We start from the raw sequence: 22,890 nt of genomic DNA on the forward strand, positions 1-22,890 counted from the left end.
TTTGCATATGGAACACCACACACATAAACACACACACACACACACACACACACACACACACACACACACACACAATTTAAAATAAAAATAAAATCTTAATAAAAAAGAGTTTGTCTACTTTAAGGTTACAAAAAATGTATCCCTTTTTAGTGTGTGTTTGTGCACTTGTGTGGGGGGGGATGTGTACAAGGAGGGCAGAGGTCAAATGTTGGGTACGTTCCTCAATCTCTCTTCATGTTAGTTTTTGAGACAGAGTCTCTCACTGAAGTCAGAGCTCAGGGATCTGGCTAGGACTGCTGGCCAGCCGCCAGCCCAAGGGTCTCAGCTGGCGCGTCTTCCTGTCTTTGCCTCCTCAGTGACCAGCTTTCTCATGTGGGTTCTGGAGCTCTAGAGTCAATTCTTGATGTTTGTAAAGCAAGTTCTTCACTGACTGAGCCATCCAGCCTCTGGAAAAATATTTTCTTGTTTTTCTAAAAATACTTATTACTTCTATTTTTTTAACATTCATTTCAAATTTGGCTGGGAATTTATTTTTGCAAATGGTGTGAAGCAGAGTCTAATTTTTCTGTTCTTCAGGTAGACGGCAGGTGAGATGGTGTCACATTTGCCCATCTCTCTTTGGTGCTACGGACTGAACCCAAGGCTTCACACAGCACTGAGCACATGCTGTCTCTGAGCTACAACGTACCCCAGCCCAAGAACATGCTGGGCTTGTTGTTTGCTTGGAGGGTTTTTATCTTATTTCGTATTTTGGCTTTTTAACTTTTAGAGACAGGGTGTCACACTGTGTTTAAGGCAGTTCTTGGCAGTTCTCGTGTCTTCCTCCCAAATGCTGGGCTCACAGCAGGAGCCACCATGCCCAGATCCACCATCTGTTTTCTGGCGGTCCATTCTTGCTCACTGACTGAGGTCTACCCTTGCTTCTTTTGTAATCTCCTTATCTCTCAGGCTCTCCTGTATTTGTCCCAGAGTTTCAGTTATATACTTTTGGTTATATTTGGTTAACAAGAAGCATTATATTTTCCAGACATTTCCTAACTGTACTTATGTATTTCCCCCTCTTCCTGGATCTGCCGGCCATTTTTTTTAAACTTTTAAGCCACTTGATTTAAATGACTTTAAATCTATAGATTCATTTGTAAAGAGGAAGCAGGGGCAGTTAGGATGCAGAAGAGGGATCAGGAGTGAGACTGAGGCCAGGAGAACAGGTTTTGTTTGGGGAGAAGAAGAGGACACTGAATCTTGATAGACAGAGTTAGGCAGGGAGTCAGATGGCATCATGTTTGGAGAGTTACTCGAGGCTCCTTGGTGTTTGGTGTCCCAGTGTCTTTTCTCTTCTCAGAGAGAAGCTTGTGAAGACACTGGTGGATTTGCTGACCAACCAGGTGGGAGAGAAGATGGTGGTGGTGTTGGCCCTGCGCCTCCTCTACCTGCTCATGACCAAGCATGAATGGCGTCCGCTCTTTGCCAGGGAGGGTGGCATCTATGCTGTGCTGATTTGCATGCAAGAATACAAGACATCCGTCTTGGTGCAGCAGGCAGGACTGGCAGTGAGTACACTGGGCAGAGCCTGACAGAATGATTGATGAGTGACAGGTAGGGGGATGGCTGAGGTCCCTGAAGGGCTCCTGTCTGGATTCAGACCATGTTGTGGATAGTGAAGTGGAAAGACATGGAGAGCTGTAAGAATGTGATCTGGGGGCTGGAGAGATGGCTCAGCGGTTAAGAGCACTGGCTGCTCTTCCAGAGGTCCTGAGTTCAATTCCCAACAACCACATGGTAGCTCACAACTATCTGTAATGGGATCTGATGCCCTCTTCTGCTGTGTCTGGTGACATTGTATCCACATAATCTAAAGAAAAAAATTAAATAAATAAATAAACAAAATGTTAAAAAAAGGAATGCAATCTAGGTGGACTTGATCTGGGTGAACTTGGAGGCGGGTGCATGGCTGCAGAGAGGCAGAATGGAGTGTTTAGGAATGACGCCCAGGAGCTGGTGAGCAGCTCGGTGTGATGGTGCTTGCTTCCAAGCCTGACAACCTGAGTGTGGTCCCTGGAACCCACGTGCTGAAAGTGAGAGCTTACACTAGAAAAAAGATAGATAGACAGACAGACAGATGATAGATAGATAGATGATAGATAGATGATAGATAGATGATTGATTGATAGATAGATAGATAGATGATAGATAGATGATAGATAGATAGATGATAGATAGATGATAGATAGATGATAGATAGATGATAGATAGATGATAGATAGATGATAGATAGATGATAGATAGATGATAGATAGATAGATAGATAGATAGATAGATAGATAGATAGATAGATACTGTCTTAGTTAGGGTTCTATTGCTGTGAAGAGACACCATGACCACAGCAACTGTTAGAAAGGAAAACATTAATTGGGGCTGGCTTACAGTTTCCGAAGGAAACAAGTCCATTGTCATCATGGCAGGAAGCAAGGCAGCGTGCAGACAGACATGGGGCTGGAGCTAGGACTTCTACTTCTTGATCCACAGGAGGCAGGAGCAGGAGACTGTGTGTCACACTGGGCATAGCTTGAGCATAGGAGACCTCAAAGCCAGCCCAGTGTGTCACTGTGAACAGTGACATACTTCTCCAACAAGGCCACACCTCCTAATAGTGCCACTCCCTATGGCATCCAGACCATGAGTCTGTGGGGCCTGTTCCTATTCAGACAGCCATAGGCATTCAAGTTTCAAATGAAATTGGCAGGGTGCGCCAGAGGGCTCCTGTCTGGGGTGTTCCAGGAAGAGGGAGCTTGAGGAGAAGGTTAGGAGTTTAGTCTTTAGGTGTGTTCACTGTCCCTCACTTGAAATTCCAGGTAGGGGTAGGCCAAAGACTAACATTGTAGATATGACAGAGTGTTTGTGTGTTTGTTTTTTAACTGAGTGACCCCCCATGTTCAGAAATAACCCCTCACTGGGTTTGAGTCGAACAGACAACACTGCCATTGCTCTGCCACCTTGGCCAGACAGCAGTGAAGGAAGGCGGTGTCCAGAGAGCTTGCAAGAAGTCGGCTTCCTGACCACTCACGATAGTGTTCCATGCTAGTATGGAATGGGCGTGGGTGTGTGTGGCCCAGTGTCCCTGAAGGAAACTAGTAAGCCTCATCCAGAGCAGTTCTGAAAGTGGATTCTCACCGCACAGGGGACACGCCCACGTGTCCGCTCAGAGCAGACTAACCTGGGAGGGCCCAATACAGTTCCTTTATAGCGTCATTTGGGTTCTGCACCTTCCAAGAGTAGCCAGGCATTATCTAGGCCACCAGTATGCAAAATTATTTTTCTGATTCTCTCAAATTGTATGACCAAAAAATATAACATTTACTCCCAAATTCATATTCTTGCCTAGGACAGACTTATAGCCTCTTGATTCTAGCTTGAAGTCTATAGAATCTAGCTACCTGGGCTAGACTTGGGTCATCACAGGAAAATGCTTCTCTTGATGGGCCTGGGCCTCACCCAAATTGTCCTGAATCTTACTCTAGACTAGTCCATTCCTCAGGCATTTCTTTCAGAGAGACATCCTTCCCTCAGAGGTATAATGTTTGCTTCTCATTTTATTGCCTCTGTAATACCAGAGAATAAGACTTCACATTACAAACCCTTTTCCACAGGCGTAGACGAGGTTGTCTAGGAAGGGAGGGCAGGGAGGGGACAGAGGACTGTAGGTGAGGACCAGGCAGAGGAGCACAGAAAGACGGGAGGAGTAGCAGTATGCTGCACAGAGACAGGACTCGGGAAAGGTGGGAGTGGTCAACTGAGATGGGGGTGTAGCGTCAAAGAGAGACTCAGAAGACAAGAGCAGACGGTGAAAGGGCAGCCTGCCTGCTCTGGAAACCTTGGTGTTGGGAGCCTAGGAGTGGAGGAAAGCAGCCTGTGGGCGTACTGCTCACTCTTAGAATGTTCTAGTTGCATCCCCTCTTTGCTCCACTCCCTTTCCCCCCCCCCCCATCCTACCTCGTCTCCCCTCTCCCTCCCCTCATGCCCCTTCATCTTCTTCTCCATTTCCATTTCTCATGCCACCCGTCTGCCAACAGTACAGTTGCCACAGGGTTTGGGGTCTAGAATGATGGCAGTAGCGTCCTCTTTCCCTTTGGGGTGGGGCTGGAGACCGAACCTAGGGCCTTGCACATGATGGACAAGGACTCTCCCACTCTGCTGTATTCTCGTGATGGCTCTGTCCACCCCTGACTCTGTCTCCGCATCTTTCTTTTAGGCACTCAAGATGCTAGCCATTGCTAATTCCTCCGAGGTCCCCACTTTCATCCCCAGCCGAGATCCCATCCAACCTCTGTTTGATACCCAGATGACCAGAGAGATCTTTGCCAGCATTGACTCTGCCACACGTCCAGGCTCTGAGAGCCTGCTCCTCAGTGTACCTGCAGCTGTGATCCTGATGCTGAATACCGAGGGGTCAGATACTACCCTGTAGACTCTAGATCCTTGCTGTACCCTAAAACCCCTCTTCTCTGGGCCCATGTGCTCCACAGAATGTCACTATTGATGTAGGGGGTTTCCAGGGAAGGCAGAAAAACTGACTTTCCTTCATGGGGTTGAGGTAGTGGCCCAAGGTCCAATGTCCTTCCTCAGAGGGACCACTGAAGCCCCCTCCCGGCCCAGCTGCACCTGTCTCCACCTCCGTGGCATTCACTGTCTACTTCTTGGGTCACCCCTTCCTCCCAGGTGCTCGTCTGCCGTGAGAAACGGTCTGCTTCTACTCAACCTGCTCCTGTGCAACCATCACACCCTAGGAGACCAGATTATAACGCAGGAGCTGAGAGACACCTTGTTCAGGCACTCGGGGATAGCACCGGGGACAGAGCCAATGCCCACCACACGCACCATCCTCATGATGCTTCTCAGCCGCTACTCAGAGCCTCGGGGCAGTCCTGAGCGCGCAGGTACCATGGCGGGGTGCTTTGCTGAGGAGAGACATGTGTCACGCTGTGACCAGGAATCTAAGCTTTACATTCTGGTCACCTGATGAAGGATACAGGACTCTTCAGGAAATGACGGAGACCTTTAGTGCTCAAGCCAGAGATCTTTTTGAGGGTAGGGAGGACGTGTGGTATGTACGGTTATGGAGGCCAGGCTGATCTCAAACTGCAGTGCTTCTTGGCTCAATCTCCCAGGTGTTAGCAGTACCTGTGTGCATCTCCATGGCATGTCTGATCTTAGCAGAACTTGTTGACCAAAAGGAGGGCTAGGATGTCTTAGGAAATGCTTTGTTTTTAAAAAAAAAAATAGGTAAAAACACAGATGTATGTATAGGGCTGTAATACGCGGCACGCGTCCTTGAGTCAGTGTGTCTGAAGCCTCACACTCAGCAGTTTGGAGATGACCTGTCACCGCAGTACTGTTGATATAGTTAGCATTTAATAGTGGAAGGTGTCCGGATGTGGTTAGCTCAGCGATGCCCCTTCCACTGCATTGCTTTTCAAGTAAAGTTAGGTCTACACTGGGGACCAGAAAAGAAAATTTCTTATACTTCCATAAACTGTGATATAGACATCCTCAGTGTGGAGAGAAAGTTTGCGGGGGATGGCTTTCCGGATTGCACGTTTGTTGGTTTGACTGACTTATAAGCTGCCCCTCATGCACATCTTCCCTCTGGTGTGTCTGCCCTGCAGCACTGGAAACCCCAAGCACCCAGGGTCAGGATGGGTCCCCCGAGCCACTCATCCGATCCCTGGTAGGGGACGTGTCGGCAGAACTCTTCCTGGACTTGGAGCGCGTGCTGTGCCATGAAGGCAGCCCTCGGGGTGCCGTGAGGCCCCTCCTCAAGCGCCTCCAGCAGGAAACTCAGCCTTTCCTCCTGTTGCTGCGGACTCTAGACGCCCCTGGGCCCAACAGAACTCTGCTGCTCACGGTACTCAGGTAAAGGGTCTGTCCAGGCTTCGTGCACAGGGACTGAGCAACTGCTGGGGCTTTATTTGTTCCCCTCCCCTCCAGGGTCATGACACGACTGCTGGATTATCCTGAGACAACCGTCCTCCCCTGGCACGAGGTCCTGGAGCCCTGCCTCAACTGTCTGAATGGGCCAAGCAGTGACTCTGAGGTACCAGATCCCTGGCAGGGGCTGGAGGAGGGAAAGCAGACGTTGGGGCACCACCTGCCTAGTGAGGCTCTAGAGGTTCAGCAGATCCTTGAAGGTCTGAGGGTACTATAGTCTCTGGAGGAAGGAGAGGAAGGCCGCTGTCACCCAGCAATCCAGACAGGCCTTGCTGTCTCCGAGCCAGGGTTTGTTCATCATGGAGTGATGTCAGACAGAGCCTAGTTCTTGGGGTAGTTTGATCCTGGCAGGAAGAAGCCTGTGAAACTACCCAAGCTGTACCGTCAGCTGACTCAGTCCCGGCGCTTCAGCTAAACTGTTCCACTCTTCCCAATGCTCTCCTGGGCCTGCAGACGTCCTCAGTTTCTGCCACTGTCCCTTCAGTGGGCCCAGTCCTTGCCCTTACATGCCCTTGCTTTCCTGGAAATTCATCTGTGTGGCTCTGGGCTCAGGTTGTCCAGGAGCTGACATGCTTCCTGCACCGGCTGGCTTTGATGCATAAAGACTATGCTGTAGTGCTTTGCTGCCTGGGAGCCAAAGAAGCCCTCTCCAAAGTCCTGGACAAGCACTCCGCTCAGCTCCTGCTGGCCTCTGAGCTGCACCACCTGGTGACGGAGTGCGAGAAGTATGCCCAGCTCTACAGTAACCTCACCTCAAGCATCCTGGCGGGCTGCATCCAGGTGAGGAGGGGTGAAGGTGCCGAGCTGAGAGAAGAAAACCAGAAACAAGGAATGGGCTCTTCATGTGACTGTCTCTGGGACCCCTATGGGGCATCAGTGGCAGCAAGTCTGGGCATGTGTCCCTAAGCTTTCCCCCACATGGTCTCGTCAGATTTTGATGAGAAGGGTTGAGCACTCTGGTCCTTCTTGGCCTCTTTTCCTCTCTGCATGCTTCTGACAGTTCCCCCACCTTCCTTCCCTGCCCTGTCTTCTGGCTGCAGATGGTACTGGGCCAGATTGAAGACCACAGGCGAACCTACAAGCCCATCAATATTCCCTTCTTTGATGTGTTCCTCAGGCATCTCTGCCAGGGTTAGTACCTCAGCCATGCCCCAGGCTCCTACCCAGCCTCTGCTCTCTCCTTCCCAGTTTCTGGCCTTCCCTTGTCTCTGACCCTGCTATGGTCGCCTGTCCCTTCCTCCCTCTCCCCCAGGCTCCAGTGTGGAAGTGAAGGAAGACAGGTGCTGGGAGAAGGTAGAGGTGTCCTCGAACCCACACCGGGCCAGCAAGCTGACGGACCGCAACCCCAAGACCTACTGGGAGTCCAACGGTAGCACTGGCTCCCACTCCATCACTTTGCACATGCACCGTGGTGTTCTTATTAGGTGTGAACCCATTTGTTTGCATGTATGCACACACAAACCATCCTACTGTGCACCAATATGTCTCCCGCAAAGCACCGCCCCACAATGCACCGCCCCACAATGCCCTTAGTAAACTCTGTCCTTGTGGGACAAACTCGTTTTATGCAGCAAAAGCATGACTGACACATTGGCCTGTCCGTGCTCTGCTGTGTGAGCCTCTCACTATCTGAACCCAGTCACTGGATCCTAACAATACCATACCACCATCTCATGCTTAGAGATCAACAGTCTGCGTACCTACCTGTGCCGCGGGTGTTTATTGAATGCCAAGAATGCCACGCTCTGTTGGAGGCTCTGAGGGTACAGGGGCAGTAAGAGACAAGGGATTTGTAGTTGGGGCGCCAGGCTAGTGAGTCAGTCAAGAGAGTCAGGCTTGATGGTGCATGATGCATGCATGTAATCTCATCACTCAGGAGGCTGAGGCAGGAGGATCAAGAGTTTGAGCCTGAGCCCGGCAGTGGTGGCGCACGCCTTTAATCCCAGCACTTGGGAGGCAGAGGCAGGCAGATTTCTGAGTTCGAGGCCAGCCTGGTCTACAGAGTGAGTTCCAGGACAGCCAGGGCTGTACAAAGAAACCCCGTCTCGAAAAAACAAAAAAAAAAAAAAAAAAAAAAAAAAGAGTGTGAGCCTGGGCTCCATATTGATACCCTGTCTCAAGGCAAGGAAGGAGTCAAAGAGAAAACAGGAATAAAACAGCATGAAGCTCGTGGTCTGGGCACAGTGACATGGCTGTTGCCCCACTCCTTGGGAAGCTGAGGCAGGAGGCTCTCTTGAACCCAGCCAGAGCCATTCAGGTCAACGTGAAGAGGAAGAGTCCACTGGAAGATAGAGAGAATGGATCCTGGGGCCAGCAAGGGCCAGAGAAGGCTTGCCTTCCAGGAGCTGTGGGCTGGGCTGAAGCTGGAAATTGAGATTAGCTCAATCAAGAGAACTCGATAGCATTTCAGGCAGAGAGGCAGCTCACAGAATGGGAGAAACAGGAGGCTGCGCTGGGCGGTTTAAAATACTGGTTAGGTGGGATGAAGGGCTGGCGCATCACAGCAGCAGGGAGCAGCCAGGAGAGAGGGCACGTTCAGACAGTAGCTTTGTGAGGAACTTTGAACCTTGTTCTGAAACTTGGGGATTCATCCAAGGACTTTAAGAAACTAGTTTTGATTTTTAGTTGGTACTTGGGTTACCCTGAAGATTAAGGCTGGAGGCCAGAGTAAGGGTGTTGGAAGCCATGTGTGGTCTGGCTGGGGCGTGTGCAGTGTGTTCAGTTAAGAGGGGTGAGGGAACAGAGTGGACTGTGAGGCACTGCAGTCAAGAGTCTACAAAACTTGACATTGGCTGGTGAGGGAAGCCATGACCAGGTAGGCGGCCTATTCCTTCTATGAGGGACAGAAAGGGGGTGAGCTCCTGTGGACAGATGATTGTCCCTGTCGTCATGCTGGCCTTAAGGGACCTGTTGATCATAACGTGGGGATGTCTGTTACATGTACAGCATGGTATTTGAATCTAGGAGTTTAAATAAAAGCACTTTGAAGAAATATAAAGGGGAAATCTGGGAGTCTGGGAAAGACGGGCAGGACAGGAGGAGGAGGAGAAGAAGGAGGGATGATGTGGCCCTGGTTCTCAGTGGCTTCTTTCTCTTCCCTCAGGCAGCTGACCTTGCTTGTGGCCAGTGAGGATTCAAGTTACATGCCAGCCCGGGTGGTGGTGTTTGGGGGTGACAGTGTCGGCTGCATCAGCACCGAACTTAACACGGTGGGGACCCTGGTACCTCCCCTTTACTCTGCACTCCCGTCCCTCACTTTTCTCAAGACCTGTGGGGAAGACCCATCTCTGGGGAATGGCTCTCAGTTCCGTCTGGGAAGGTCTCACCTCTGGAGTGTGCCTGGGCTCGGTGTATGAGTGAGACAGCAGGCCCTGCTGGTCTCGATGGCTGTCAGCAGTCCCCAGCCCTCTTCTCTCTATCCCACATAATAAATCCCATTATATCCCATATAATAAATATAGTTTATTATATGTCTAAGTGTATGTCTGTATGTGTGAGTACAGGTGGCCTTAAAGACCAAAAGAGGGCATCAGATCCTGAGAGCTAAAATTACAGGTGCTGGGATCCGAACTCAGGTCCTTTGCTTTTGTAGCCGAGACCCTTAGTGATCACTGCTTCTTCTGTCCTACCCTGTCAGGTCAATGTGATGCCCTCTGCCAGCCGGGTAACCCTCCTAGAGAACCTGAGCCGCTTCTGGCCCATCATCCAGATCCGAATAAAACGCTGCCAACAGGTAGGACCAGGAGGAAGCACAGGGTCTCCTTGGCGGGTGGGTCTCCAACAGCTTCAAGCCACGACATTAGTCAGAGTTCCTCCGTGGGTGGCTTGGAGATGGCCTGGAGACCTAGTGAGTCCCCAGAAACTCTCGGGAATCCAAGGGGTGGGGCTTGGCTTTGGAGTACAGCAGCTTGGGTGAGGTGGGAGGTGGTGTAGGTAACAGGTCTGTGTGTGCTGCAGGGCGGTATCGACACCCGGGTCCGGGGTGTGGAGGTGCTGGGCCCCAAGCCCACGTTCTGGCCATTGTTCCGGGAGCAACTCTGCCGACGTACTTGTCTCTTCTACACAATTCGGGCACAAGCGTGGAGCCGGGACATAGCAGAGGACCGCCAGCGCCTCCTTCAGCTCTATCCTAGGTGGGTGCGGCTCAGGAGGGGGAACAGTCAGGGGATTCACACTGTAAGATGTGGGGACCAGAGAGATGCTGTCGGCATCTGAGCAGTGAGAGGTGAGGAAGTCTGTCTTTAGTCTGGCCATAAGCTTTGTGTTTCCAGACTGAACAGAGTTCTGCGCCATGAGCAGCGGTTTGCGGAGCGCTTCCTCCCTGACGACGAGGCCGCCCAAGCACTGGGCAAGACCTGCTGGGAGGCCCTGGTCAGCCCCCTGGTGCAGAACATCACCTCTCCTGGTAACAACCCACACCCCACCCACACCCAGCTTCTCACAATTCTCAGGGGACACCTGGGTTGATATTCTTGGTTTTCTTGGCTCCTGTATTTGTCTTTCATGGCCGGTCTCTTCAATGTTCCTCTCTCCTTCCCACCCCAGCCAGGCCTGGGCTGTCACCCTGACACTGGTGTTGAATCTTCCCCTCCACACCAGCCCTGCCCTGTCACCATGCCCGTGGGCTCTAGCTGAAGCCAGCTGTGGTGATGGAGGACTAGGGCTCCGTCTCCCTCAAATCTTTTTGTCTAATTGAACCTGCACCTTAATTCTCTGTCACCCCACTTCACAGACACCTATTCGTGACCTGTCTTTTTCAGATGCAGAGGGTGTGAGTTCCCTGGGATGGCTGCTGGACCAGTACCTAGAGCATAGGGAGAGTGTGCCGGGCTGCCAGAGTCAGGCAGCATCCTTTGCTTCTCAAGTCCGGCGCCTGTGCCGCTTGCTGGTCCATGTGGAAGCCCCTCCTGGACCTTCTCCTGAGCAGGCCTCGCAGCCCCGTGAGTCCAGTGCGGCCTGTTGGGCTGAGAGTCTGTGCTGTGGGGCTATCTGGCTCCTTCCTCCTCTGCTTCTCTAGTCCTCTGGAACCTTGTGACCTTTCCAGGAGATAAACACTGAAAAACAGTGGCCCACTCAGAGATCAGAGTGAAACTCGCCCCTTTGCCCTCTGTTTCCACAGTCAGCAAGAACAGTAAGAGTCAGGATGGAAGCCCCACCCCAGCACCGGCACCCGTTCATCCCAGTGCCAGCCTTAGGAACATCACCCAGTGCTGGCTGAGTGTGGTGCAGGGACAGGTAGGCAGATGCGAGCCTGGCAGGCAGGATGGGACACAAGCAGTCATGCCTTTATGTCACCTCTTACTCTGTCATTTCAGGTCAGCAGATTTCTGGCCGGAGCCTGGAGGGCCTCAGACTTTGTGCCTCGTTACTGTAATCTCTATGAGCGCTTGCAAAGAGCGGGCTCAGAGCTGTTCGGGCCTCGGGCAGCCTTCACTCTGGCTCTGCGCAGCGGTTTTTCCGGAGCTCTGCTACAGCAGTCCTTCCTCACCGCTGCTCATGTGAGTGAGGCGAGGCCCGGGCTGCCACCCTGCGCCACCTCCTACTCTTCCCTTTCACCTCCCTCTGCTTTCCCTCTCTACCCCTTATCCGCAGCTTGTCTGATGTCCGTTCTGTTGTCTCCAGATAAGTGAGCAGTTTGCTAGGCACATTGACCAGCAAATCCAGGGTGGTTTGCTTGGCGGAGTGGCTGGAGTGGAAATGCTGGGGCGGCTTCAGCGGCACCTAGAGCCCATCATGGTCCTTTCTGGCCTAGAGCTGGCCACCACGTTTGAGCACTTCTATCAGTGAGTCACGTTCTGGAGAGGTCTGGAACAGGAGGCTTAGAGGCCAGAGAAGGGGAAGATGTGAGGGTTAAGGGAGATGAGGCAAGACTTGGTGGGAAGTTAAGACCTGGTACTGGCAGAGACTGAGGCGCGTCCTGTAACTAATGTGAGCTGTAACACAGACTTACCTTCTGGGAGGAGAAGGCTGAGCCCGGGCCATGCTGGCGCCCACACTGAGACCTGGCCTGGCTGTGTGTGCTGCAGGCATTACATGGCTGACCGTCTTCTGAGCTTGGGCTCGAGCTGGCTGGAGGGGGCCGTGCTGGAGCAGATCGGCCTCTGCTTCCCCAGCCGCCTCCCCCAGCTGATGCTGCAGAGCCTGCGCACCTCAGAGGAGCTGCAGCGCCAGTTCCACCTCTTCCAACTGCAGCAGCTCGACAGTCAGCTCTTGGAGCAGGGGGAGCAGGAGGAATGGCGGCCGGAGAAAGTGGAGGTGAGGGCCAGGGAGCAGAGGGCAGCAGAAGGAGAGCACAGACCAGCTAAGAGAGAGTTCATGAGTTCCTCTCACTCCCTAGGAAGAAGACGAGGGACAGGACACTGGAAGAGAACTCTTTACAGAAGACCCAGGACCGGCTGTTTCTGTCCTGGTCCTGTCACCACGCTGCTGGCCGGTCTCCCCACTGTGCTACCTCCACCACCCCAGAAAGCGCCTTCCCACGGAGTTCTGCGATGCCCTTGATGGCTTCTCCAGCTTCTACTGCCACAGTGAGGAGCTGGGGACAGGAAGCTGGAGCTTGAGATGTGTTCCAGGAGGCAGCAGAGGAAAAGGAGAGGCCACCAGGCAGGAGTGTGCACACAGGACTAGAGTCTTCCTAGGCTGGGCAGGTTCTTGTGGGAGGGGGCAAAGGAGTGAGAATAGCCACGGTGATGCTTGCTGTCTTCTCCAGCTCCCTGTTTGCATTTTCTGTCTTCACGTTGTCCGCTTACTTTGTTTTCAGTCATGGGAACGTCCTTCCAAATAAAAATATTTAAGGCTGTTTACCCCCGTCATTTTACCTGTACCCGATGGCTCTGGGTTTGCTTTTGTTGTTGTTGTTTTTTGGTTTTTTAGTTTGTTTGTTTTTGTTTTTACATTTTAATTGGTATAAAAGTAGTATTCAGTAGAAGGCTTACTGAGTTTATAAAGCTCTATATAGCCACGGTCAAGGTGGTCCCCGAGATCAAGAAACAGAACACTCCCACACCCAGCAGGCTTCTCCCTCATATAACCTTTCCAGTCAGTTTGTCCTTTGAGCTCTCTTCCTGTCACCTGCACCTGTGCTTTATCTAGATGGGACCATGGCGTATGTGCTGTGTCTGCTTTCTTGCACACAGCCTGGTGTCTGTGAGGACGGTTGCTGAAGCACTAGTTTTGGTTCTTTGGTTTGCTGAGTCTTCTTTCGTTGTGTGAACGCATGTATCTTTCCTGTTCTTGTGGGACACTGAGGGTGTGCCACATAGAGGATTCTTGTGTGTAATTTTTAGTTTTATTGTTTTATTATGTGTATGGATGTTTTGCCTTTGTGTGTGTGTGTGTGTGTGTGTGTGTGTATGTGTGTAATCTGTGCACCACATGTGTACCTGGTGCCCAGGGAGGCCAGATGAGGGAGTTAGATCCCCTGGTACTGGAGCAGACAATTTGAGCCATCTTGTGGCTGCTAGCAATCCAACCTGGGTCCTCTGGAAGAGAGGCCATTAGTCTCAACCACAGAGCCATGTCTTCAGCACTGTGTGTAAACTATTTATTTATTGTATGCGAGTGTTTTACTGCATGTATATATACCATGTGTCTGCCTGGAGCTTGAAGAGACTACAAGAGGGCTTTAGGTTCCCTAGGACTAGAGTCATGGACACGGTCGAGTCACCATATGGATGCTGGGAACATCCACAATACTCTTAGTTGCTGGACCATCTCTCCAGCATTTCCATAGGATTTTGTATAAGTTTCTTATTGTTCACTTCTAATAATTTTCTAATTTTCATGACTGTTTCTTATAGATAGGGTCTTTCTGTGTAGCCCTGACTCACATGGCACTTACCCTGTATACAGGCTGGTCTAGAAATCAGACATCCTCCTGCCTCACCCTGAGAGCCGAGACTAAAGGTGTGTGCTGTTCGGCCACTTCTTTGGCTTATTAGTTTATGAAAAGTATATTTTTAAACCTCCAAAAAAAAAAAAAGAGTTGTCACTGTAGCTCAGTCAGTATAGCCATGCCTAGCACACAGAAGACCTAGGATGCAAACCCAGCATCACACAGACCATGCCTAATGGTTCATGCCAGCAAGCCCAGCCCTTGGGAGGTGCAGACAGTGGGACAAGGAGTCCAGGGACATATTTAGCTACACAGGGAGCTGGAGCCCAGCCTGTGCTAGAGACCATGTCTGCAAAAGCAATCCAGCTAGCTCAAATACGTTTTTCATTTTGTTTAATAGTTTTAGATTTCTGCCTTCATTCCATTATGATCAAAGAGCATAGTTTCTGTTGGCTTATTTCTTTAATTCATTGATCCTTCATTTATGACCTAGTGGATGATAGAGTTTTATAAGCAGCGTTCAGGAAGAGATGTGTTCTTTGGTTGTTGGATTCACAATGCATGAATTGCCCTCTTCACTTGCTCTGTACGCTACGTCTTACTGATCCTGTCTGCTTCACCTACTACTGAAGGGGTTGTGGTTTTATAATGTTTTATTATTATTATATCAATAATAATATAATATAGTATAGTATAGTATAGTATAGTATAGTATAGTATAGTATAGCCATAGTATGTATGGCTGTGCACCACATCCCATAACCACAGAGCCAGAAGAGGGCATCGTATCCCCTGACTCTGGAGCTATGGGTGGTTGTAAGCCACCATGTGGGTGCTAGGAATTGAACCTGGGTCCTCTAGAAGAACAACCAGAGCTCTTAACCACTGAGCCACCCCCCCCCAGCTCCTGGCTGTGGTTTTTAAAAAGTTGTAACATGTTTCTATTGCTCCTCTTATCTTGGCTCTACCCTTTAGATGCACATTTAAAGCCATTCAAGAGTGCCATCCGATGGAACTTTTGTAAAGACAAGAACATTTTCAACGCCTTTAATCCCAGTACTCAGGAGGCAGAGGGACAAGGATCTCTGTGAGTTCATGGCCACCCTGGTCTACAGAGTGAGTTCCAGGACAGCCAGGGCTACACAGAGAAACCCTGTCTGGAAAAACAAAACCAAACAAAAAAGTTTTTTTCTGCACTTTTCAATTCGATAACTGTTCCTGGCCATTTTAAACACTTGAACTGATGACTGATATTACTGATGGACTGAATATTTAATTTTAATCATTTTGAATCAATTAAATCAATTTAAAATTGGACTCCATGTAGCTAGTGCCTACTATCAAGGACTGCGTAGATTTATAGTTTTGTGGTAATTAAACTTTGTTGTTATGATGAGCTGACTTTGTTTCTGTTATGTGTTTCTGTCTTGTCTTTGTGTCTGTTTTCCCTGACGGCAGTCATGCTCCAGTATGTTTCAGTTGGTATTTCTGTATCCTTTCTGTCTTGCTTTCACACTGAAAGAAGTCCTTACTTGTTTGGGTGTCTTTGTTTTTGAGACAGATCTCACGTAGTCCAGGCTGGCCTCAAATTTGCTAGGTAGCTGAAGACCTTGAACTTTTATCTCCTTATCTTTTGTGTTTGGGGATTACTAGTTGGTACCACAGGGCCCGGTTTATGTGCTTTTTGGCTCAAACCGAGGGCTTCACTCAGGCTAGATCCACTCTACTAAGTGGGCTGCATGGACAGCTCTTACGTTTGTTTTCCTCTTCTTTCTTTCATTACTTCTCTCGTATGTTTTCATGTGTGTGTGTGTGGTATATGTGTGTATATGTTTGTGGGTGGGTATGGCATCTGTGTGTACATGTTGGTGTGTGTGCAGGCACACGTGGAGAGCAGAGGTCAACACTGAGTGTCTTCCTCAGATACTCCCACTTGTTTTTTGAGACAGGGTCTTTCATCAAACCTGGAGTTCAATTCATTTCAACTGGCTGGCCAGAAAGCCCTCGGAATCCTCCTGCCTCTGCCTCCCAAGTGCTGGGATCCCAGGCATTTCCTTCACCTGGCTTTTATGTGGGTGTTGGGGACCCACACTCAGGTCCCTGTGCTTGTATACACACACTGTCCTTACTGAGCCCTCTCTCAGGCTGTCTCACTCTGTCTGTCTGTCTGTCTGTCTGTCTGTCTCTCTGTCTCTCTGTCTCTCTCTCTCATGATGAAATATATCTAACATAACATTTGCCATTTTAACAGCTTTATGTATACAGTTCAGTCACCTTTCCTTAATTGATTTTAATTTAGAAATAATTTCAAGTTAACAAACAATTATAACAATAACTCACCACCCATGTAACCTTTATCCAAGTTTACCTTTTGTGAACAGTTTGCTTTTTATTTTTTTAATTTGGAAAAAGGTCTCACTGTAGAGCTGGCCAGGCATTTGCTGTATGGAACAGGCTGGTTTGGAACTTGCTCTCCTGACAGGCAGGGGGTATTGTGTTGGGTGTGGCATTTTATTGTTAGCATTAGCTTTTGTTTGATTTGATTTGAGACAGGGTTTCTCTGTGTAGCCCTGGCTGTCCTAGAACATACTTAGCAACTATAAGTCCCCAGTGTAAACCCCAGAACTGGGGCAGTGGGGTACAGGGAAAGACCTGGAATTCACAGAGATGCGCCTGCTAGGATCTTTAATCTCTGCTAGGATTAAAGGCGTGTGCCACCGCAGCCTGGAACATTTTTTTTTTCTTTTAAAGTAAAGGTTTCCCTCTATAGCCTAGTCTGGGCTTCAACTCCCCGGCATTTTGACTTTACCTTCTGAGTGCTGGGATTACAGTCACATGGCACCATTTTTAACTCATTTGCTCTTTGTATGCGCAGGTGTGTATGAGTGTGTGTATCTGCGCAAACACACAGAGTTCCAGAACTACTGGGAGGACAATGTCTACATCTCGCTTCTGTGCTCCTGAGTACTTTAGTATTTCCTAGGCACAGAGGTATTCAATGCACAGAAGTTCATTTACTGCCTTAGTTTACCTTCCGTATTCCGGGTTTGTCCGCTGACTCATTCTGGCTTCTGTGACATTGCTTTCTGTCTGGGAGAGGAACGAGGCATGTGTCACCTGTTGGTTTAGGTTTCTGGTGTCTTCATTCTAGCGGTTCAGCAGTCATCTTTGTCTCTGAACACTGACATATTTTGAGAATGTCGTCCTTTAGAATGATGTAGTAGTTGCTCACTTTGTATAATGTTTTCTTGGGTTTGGACTCACGTTCCGTGTTCACAGGACACTAGGTGATAACTGTCAAAATATTTTTCTTTTTGTCCATCCATCCATCCCCTGCCTTTCCCCGAACCCTACTTCCCCAGTTCTGGGGTCTAAACTGGGGACTTTTAGTTGCTAAGTATATACTTAACCAGTCAACTACATATCCCACCCCTTGTGATGTCAATTCTGACAACCTGGTCAAGTACAGTTAATATTTTTCCCTTGCCACTATTAACAAGGAGTAGGTAGAGGAGATATTTCAAAATGAGGCTGGTAATTCCCAAAGCATTTTGTTTTATTTTATTTATTTTCGAGACAGGGTTTCTCTTGTGTAACCTTGGCTGTCCCGGAACTTCCTCTGTAGACTAGGTTGGCCTTGAATTCAGAGATTAGCTTGCCTCTGCTTCTGAAGCTTGGATCAAAGGCGTGTGCCACCACTGCCTGGTATTTTATTGACAAGGCTTAATGTATCCAGGCTGGCCTCAAGCTTTATTTGTAGCTGAGAATCACCTTTGCCTTCTGTGTGCTGGAATTATAGGCATATGTCACTATGCTCAGTTTATGCTGTGTTGGGGATTGAACCCTGGGCTCTGTGCATGGTGGGTAAGCATTTTATCAGCTAAGCTATATCCTTAGCTCTCCTTATTTAAAAGAATTCTTACTAAGGGGGCTGGAGAGATGGCTCAGCGGTTAAGAGCACTGACTGCTCTTCCAGAGGACTTGAGGTCAGTTTCCAGCCCCTACACACCTGCTCAAAGCCATCTGTAACCCCAGTTCCACACGATCTGATACTCTTCTCAGCCTCTTGAGGGCAGACAGACATGCAGACAAAATACTCCTGCACATAAAACAATAACTTCTAAAGTAGTTTTACAATAATAATTCAAATATATACAAACAACATGAAATCCAGAATGTCAGCATATGACTCAGTGCCACATTCTCCTACCCCATATCTGAAAGTGGTGGGTTTTCTGAAGACCACAGCATCGCAACTATCCAATGCTTGAGAAGTTACAGGCCTTCCCAGAGTCACCCACTATAGACTATTTGCATTCCCCTGGTTGTCCTGATTTCCTGTCTTATTCTTGCTTGCTTTGCTTAATGGTGATACAAACAAGGCCCACATCTGGTGGTTAGCCCTCACGACTCCATCAGGCTGGGTCCTGCTGCCCCTTTCTCAGCAGTTATTTGGGAAGGAAATGGGGTTGCAGGCTTCCTTGGATTCCAGTTTGTCCTTGGTGATGTTAAGAGAGACCGGTGGATTTCTAGGCACCAGGCACTTCAGCACAATCAGTTTTCCTTTGATGTTGGGGGTTTTGGTTTCTTGAGACAGGGACACTTGTAGTTTAGGCTGAGCTTGAAATCACTGTCACCAAGGCTGACCTTCAACTCTGATCCCTTTGAGTTGGGCTTGCAGGCGTGTGAACCACACTTGAGGAGTGTAGCATGGGGATGGGACCCAGGGCCCTGTGTGTACCAGGGCCAACACTCCCTACTGAGCGCCATCCTGAGCGCCTTGTGCCTGTACTTATGAAATAGTGAAGCTAATGTGTCATTGTGTCTTCATGTGTTTGTGGGGTGCTTTCTCTGTAGAGAGAGGCTTCTCACTAGCTGCTTGGCTCTCTTAAAGTAATTTTTACAGGAAAGGCTGAATGTGCCCTCTCCCCTCTAGATATGTTTTTGGTTTGGATTTCTTTTGATTTTGTCCTGAGACAGGATCTTACTATATAGCCCTGGCTAGCTGGTCATTCTTTGTAGACCAGGCTGGCTTTGAACTCACGGAGCTCCTCACGCCTCTGCCTCCTAAGTGCTGGGATTAAAGGCATTTACCACTACATCTGACAGCTAGTTGTTTGTTTGTTTGTTTGCTTGCTTGCTTGCTTGCTTTTAAAATTCTGAATTGATTGTTTAGAATACTCCAAAGATGATCAGTAAGGTTCTTTAAATATATACCAGTATTATTATAATTCACAATCGTAAAAATGCTATTTGTATCTTTCTTATACTTCTACCCCTTACTCCCCTCCTCTTTGACTGTGCCTGTCTCTGTGACACTTCCCTAGGTCAGAACTACCCAGTCTTGGACATGGGACCACATCGGCGACTTCAGTGGACATGGCTGGGCCGGGCTGAACTGCAGTTTGGGGACCAGACCTTGCACGTGTCCACTGTGCAGATGTGGCTGCTGCTGAACTTCAACCAGACAGAGGTGCCTCTGCTGCACTGCCCTCCCCCTCTTCTACCTGCCTCTCACTCTCTCCTTTCCTGTCTTCACGTCTGATGGCCACTGTTTCTCCTCACCAGGAGGTGTCAGTAGAGACCTTGTTGAGGAATTCTGACCTCTCCCCAGAGCTGCTGCACCAGGCCCTTCTGCCCCTCACCTCTGACAATGGTCCTTTAACACTAGAGGAGGCTCAGAACCTTCCACAGGGGGGTAAGTCAGCAGGGTCTGTGCTGAGCCTCTGCGGCATGATGGAAGGCCCTGGGGGTGGGAGAGACTATACCAGGGAATGAGAGCATAGTAGGATCCTTATTTACATGTCCCCCCCGTCCTTGGGTACCTAATCGGGACTGGATTCCAGGGGTGCTGCGGCTTCGTGAGCCTAGGTCCCAGACCCATGAAGAGGTCCTGTGGCTGATACCTCCCCAGACGTATGTCAGTGTAGAAAAGGATGAGGGCCGGACCTTGGAACAGAAGAGGAACCTCCTGCGCTGCCTTCTTGTCCGGATACTCAAAGCCCACGGGGAGAAAGGCTTGCACATCGATCAGCTGGTTTGTCTGGTAGGCAGGAAGGACCATGCCCTAGGGAGGAGGGAGTCATGCTTGGGTCGTCTCAAGAGAGGTTAGCCTCTTTCAACATGAAACATCCCCTGGGTCACATTTCTACCTGCTTTGTTGTTGTTGTTATATGCATATGACATGTGTATGTACGCCCTTATTTGCGTGTGTGTGTGTGTGTGTGTGTGTGTGTGTATACACATACATGCACAACTGCAGGTCAGAGGACAACCTTGGGTGCCTGTCCTCTCCTTCCCAACCTTTGCTTGACATGAGGTCTTTTGTTTGTGCTGTGTGTGTGAGGCTAGCTGGCTCATGAACTTGCGGAAATTCTCCTGTCTCCGCCTTCCTTCCCTCCATCGGAGCACCTAGGTTTCAGATGTGTGCTGCACTTGCCCGACTTTGTATGGAATCTAGGGATTCGAACTCAGGTCACACCCGTGAGCAATCACTTTATTTAGCCATCATCTCTGCAGCTCCCCCTCACTCCCAATCAGAGTTGTCTGTGGTGACATGAGTGTTCACCATGTGTGTGATTGAGCAATTTAATCCACAACAATAGTACAAATAAAATTAATATATTAATAATATTAATAAATACTTTTACCATCGGATAGATGAGAAAAATAAGGTATGAGGAGGTAACCTACCTGGTCTCCTGGCTGGTGGGTGTGGTCGGGGTAGGTGTTGAGCCTGGCTCCCTGGGATAAGCAGCCTGTTTCTTTCTTTCTTTCCCTCCAGGTGCTGGAGGCCTGGCAGAAGGGTCCAAATCCACCGGGGCGCCTGGGCTGCGCTGCCACAGTGGGCGTGGCCTGTTCCAGCACGGATGTTCTCTCTTGCATCCTGCATCTCCTGGGCCAGGGCTATGTGGAACGGCGTGATGACCGGCCCCAGGTCCTGATGTATGCCACCCCAGAGCCCATGGGGCCCTGCCGGGGTCAGGCAGATGTCCCCTTTTGTGGCAACCAGAGCACTGAGACCTCCAAACCTAGGTAGCCACCCTTTTCGGTAGATGAGCAGGATTGTAGGGCCAAAGCTCTGCAAAACTCATTTTAAAAAAATATTTATTTATTAATTTTATATGTATGTGTGTGTATGCGCATGCGCGCGCGCACACACACACGCACACGCACGTGCACATGGTATCTCTTGACACATACCAGAAGAGGGCATCAGATCCCATTACAGATGGTTGTGAGCCACTATGTGTTTGCTGGGACTTGAACTCAGGACCTCTGGAAGAGCAGTCAGTGCTCTTAACCACTGAGCCATCTCTCCAACCCAAAACCCATTTGTATAAAAGTATTTCCTGTTAGTCCCAGCACTACAGAGGCAGAAGCAGACAAGTCTCTGTGAGTCTGAGATCAGCCAGGGATACATAGAAAGACCCTGTCTCAAAAAACCCAGAATTAACCAAACAAAATCCCACTTCCTGTCTGCTCTGCCCTTTCTGTGCTTTCTATTATTGCTCCTTCCTGTCTTCACCCTCTTCTTCTCCCCCTCCCCCCCACACCTTGTCAACCAAGAGTCTTGATATCCCCATGCTCCTAGAGCCAGCCCTTAGACAGGCAACCCAGACACACAGATCCCGTTCTTCCTGAGCGACTTTGGCCTGTGTTATAAACCCGTGTGAAGTACTCGAGGTGCACTTGCCTTGGGAATATACCACGCACCAGGAAGTCTGTTCTACTGGTGAATCTGCCAGAGGCTGCCCTAAGTGGCCGGTACCCCTGAAACTTCCAACCTCAAATGCATCCCCGAGGCTGTTACAGCACTGGTGCCCATCCTTGTCATCTGCATGATGTGTGGGCCAAGTTCTCTGACTCTTCTCAAGCCTCAGTGTGCATGCATTTGTGTGTGCTTGGTGGCCGAGCTCAGAGCTGGTTCTGTTCCCTGTGTTCCTCCCATGCTGCTGGCCCACAGGTTACACTTTGCGTAGGACAGCTTTGACATGCTGCTATCATTCTGAACAATAGGGTATCCCCTTCATTTTAAGTCACTTAGCACCATGACCTACCCACTGGCCTCCAGAGCCCCAAGTCATTGTTCCAGCCAGCCTCAGCCCCACACTTACTCACGCGTCTAGTCTGTGGAGGGCTCTGTTCCCACGGTTGGTTCAGGAGGTTATACACAGACTACTGGGGCACGCTGAAGGGCAGTCACAAATGGTGAGCTGGGGGCGTGGCTATTGCAAGCTTATTGATAGGTAAGCAGGGATAGATGTTAAACACTGTCTCTTCTCTCTCCCTAAGCCCAGAAGCTGTGGTGGTCCTGGCATCCCTACAGCTGCCTGCAGGCCGCACCATGAGTCCCCAGGAGGTAGAAGGATTGATGGCGCAGACGGTGCGGCAGGTGCAGGAGACGCTGAACTTAGAGCCTGATGTTGCTCTGCACCTTCTGGCTCACTCGCACTGGGGCACGGAGCAGCTATTGCAGAGCTACAGCGAAGATCCAGAGCCGCTGCTCCTCGCAGCGGGGCTGCGCGTACCTCAGGCCCAGGCGGTCCCGGCTCGCCCCGACCAATGCCCTGTGTGTGTCAGCCCCCTTGGGCCCAATGATGACTCTCCCTCCCTCTGCTGCCTGCACTGCTGCTGCAAGGTGAGCCTGCAGCCTCTCCTTACCTGGCCTTTCCACCAGGCTAGTGCCTTGGAGACACCATTTCCTAACCTGGGCTATCTTGGGCCTCTCTGCACTCCCTTCCCCTTCCTTTCTCTCTTCCTCCCTCCTGAGAGTGGAGCCCAGAGCCTGGCACCACCACTGAGCTAAACCCCAAGCCCAGGCATGTCTGTTAATGCCCCTTCAGCTCAGCTAGTGTGCCCTCTGTAAGTGGGGCTACCTGTCACACTCCTCAGAGACAGACAGACCGACGGAATAGGAGGAAATGCCATTAGTATTACCCATAATTCATGGTTTCCTTGTCAACGTTTAAGTTCATTCATCTCAGAACAGCAAATCTTTTGTCGTGTATTCTCATTCGATACACAGATAGAACTAGTATAGATACACAAACAGATAGAACTAGTATAGA

The 22,890-nt window shown here is 49.8% G+C and overlaps 1 protein-coding gene across 1 annotated transcript in view; it reads left to right on the top strand.

Annotated features, from left to right (window-relative positions):
- The window catches only part of Cul9 (cullin 9), a 42,934-nt gene that overhangs the window by 12,444 nt on the left and 7,600 nt on the right, over positions 1–22,890 (top strand). The window contains exons 9-31 of the mRNA XM_028766534.1: positions 1,343–1,550; positions 4,250–4,446; positions 4,717–4,934; positions 5,664–5,910; positions 5,986–6,091; positions 6,538–6,765; positions 7,026–7,116; positions 7,238–7,409; positions 9,089–9,194; positions 9,623–9,718; positions 9,943–10,118; positions 10,257–10,390; positions 10,746–10,925; positions 11,105–11,220; positions 11,301–11,483; positions 11,608–11,768; positions 12,012–12,240; positions 12,323–12,512; positions 19,147–19,292; positions 19,388–19,517; positions 19,666–19,865; positions 20,604–20,854; positions 22,115–22,460. Coding sequence (XP_028622367.1) covers positions 1,343–1,550; positions 4,250–4,446; positions 4,717–4,934; positions 5,664–5,910; positions 5,986–6,091; positions 6,538–6,765; positions 7,026–7,116; positions 7,238–7,409; positions 9,089–9,194; positions 9,623–9,718; positions 9,943–10,118; positions 10,257–10,390; positions 10,746–10,925; positions 11,105–11,220; positions 11,301–11,483; positions 11,608–11,768; positions 12,012–12,240; positions 12,323–12,512; positions 19,147–19,292; positions 19,388–19,517; positions 19,666–19,865; positions 20,604–20,854; positions 22,115–22,460 — 4,111 coding nt within the window. The remainder of the gene's footprint in view (positions 1–1,342; positions 1,551–4,249; positions 4,447–4,716; positions 4,935–5,663; positions 5,911–5,985; positions 6,092–6,537; positions 6,766–7,025; positions 7,117–7,237; positions 7,410–9,088; positions 9,195–9,622; positions 9,719–9,942; positions 10,119–10,256; positions 10,391–10,745; positions 10,926–11,104; positions 11,221–11,300; positions 11,484–11,607; positions 11,769–12,011; positions 12,241–12,322; positions 12,513–19,146; positions 19,293–19,387; positions 19,518–19,665; positions 19,866–20,603; positions 20,855–22,114; positions 22,461–22,890) is intronic.

The sequence above is a fragment of the Grammomys surdaster genome, unplaced genomic scaffold (genome assembly GCF_004785775.1).
Source record: "Grammomys surdaster isolate TR1022 unplaced genomic scaffold, NIH_TR_1.0 169, whole genome shotgun sequence".
NCBI lineage: Eukaryota > Metazoa > Chordata > Mammalia > Rodentia > Muridae > Grammomys > Grammomys surdaster.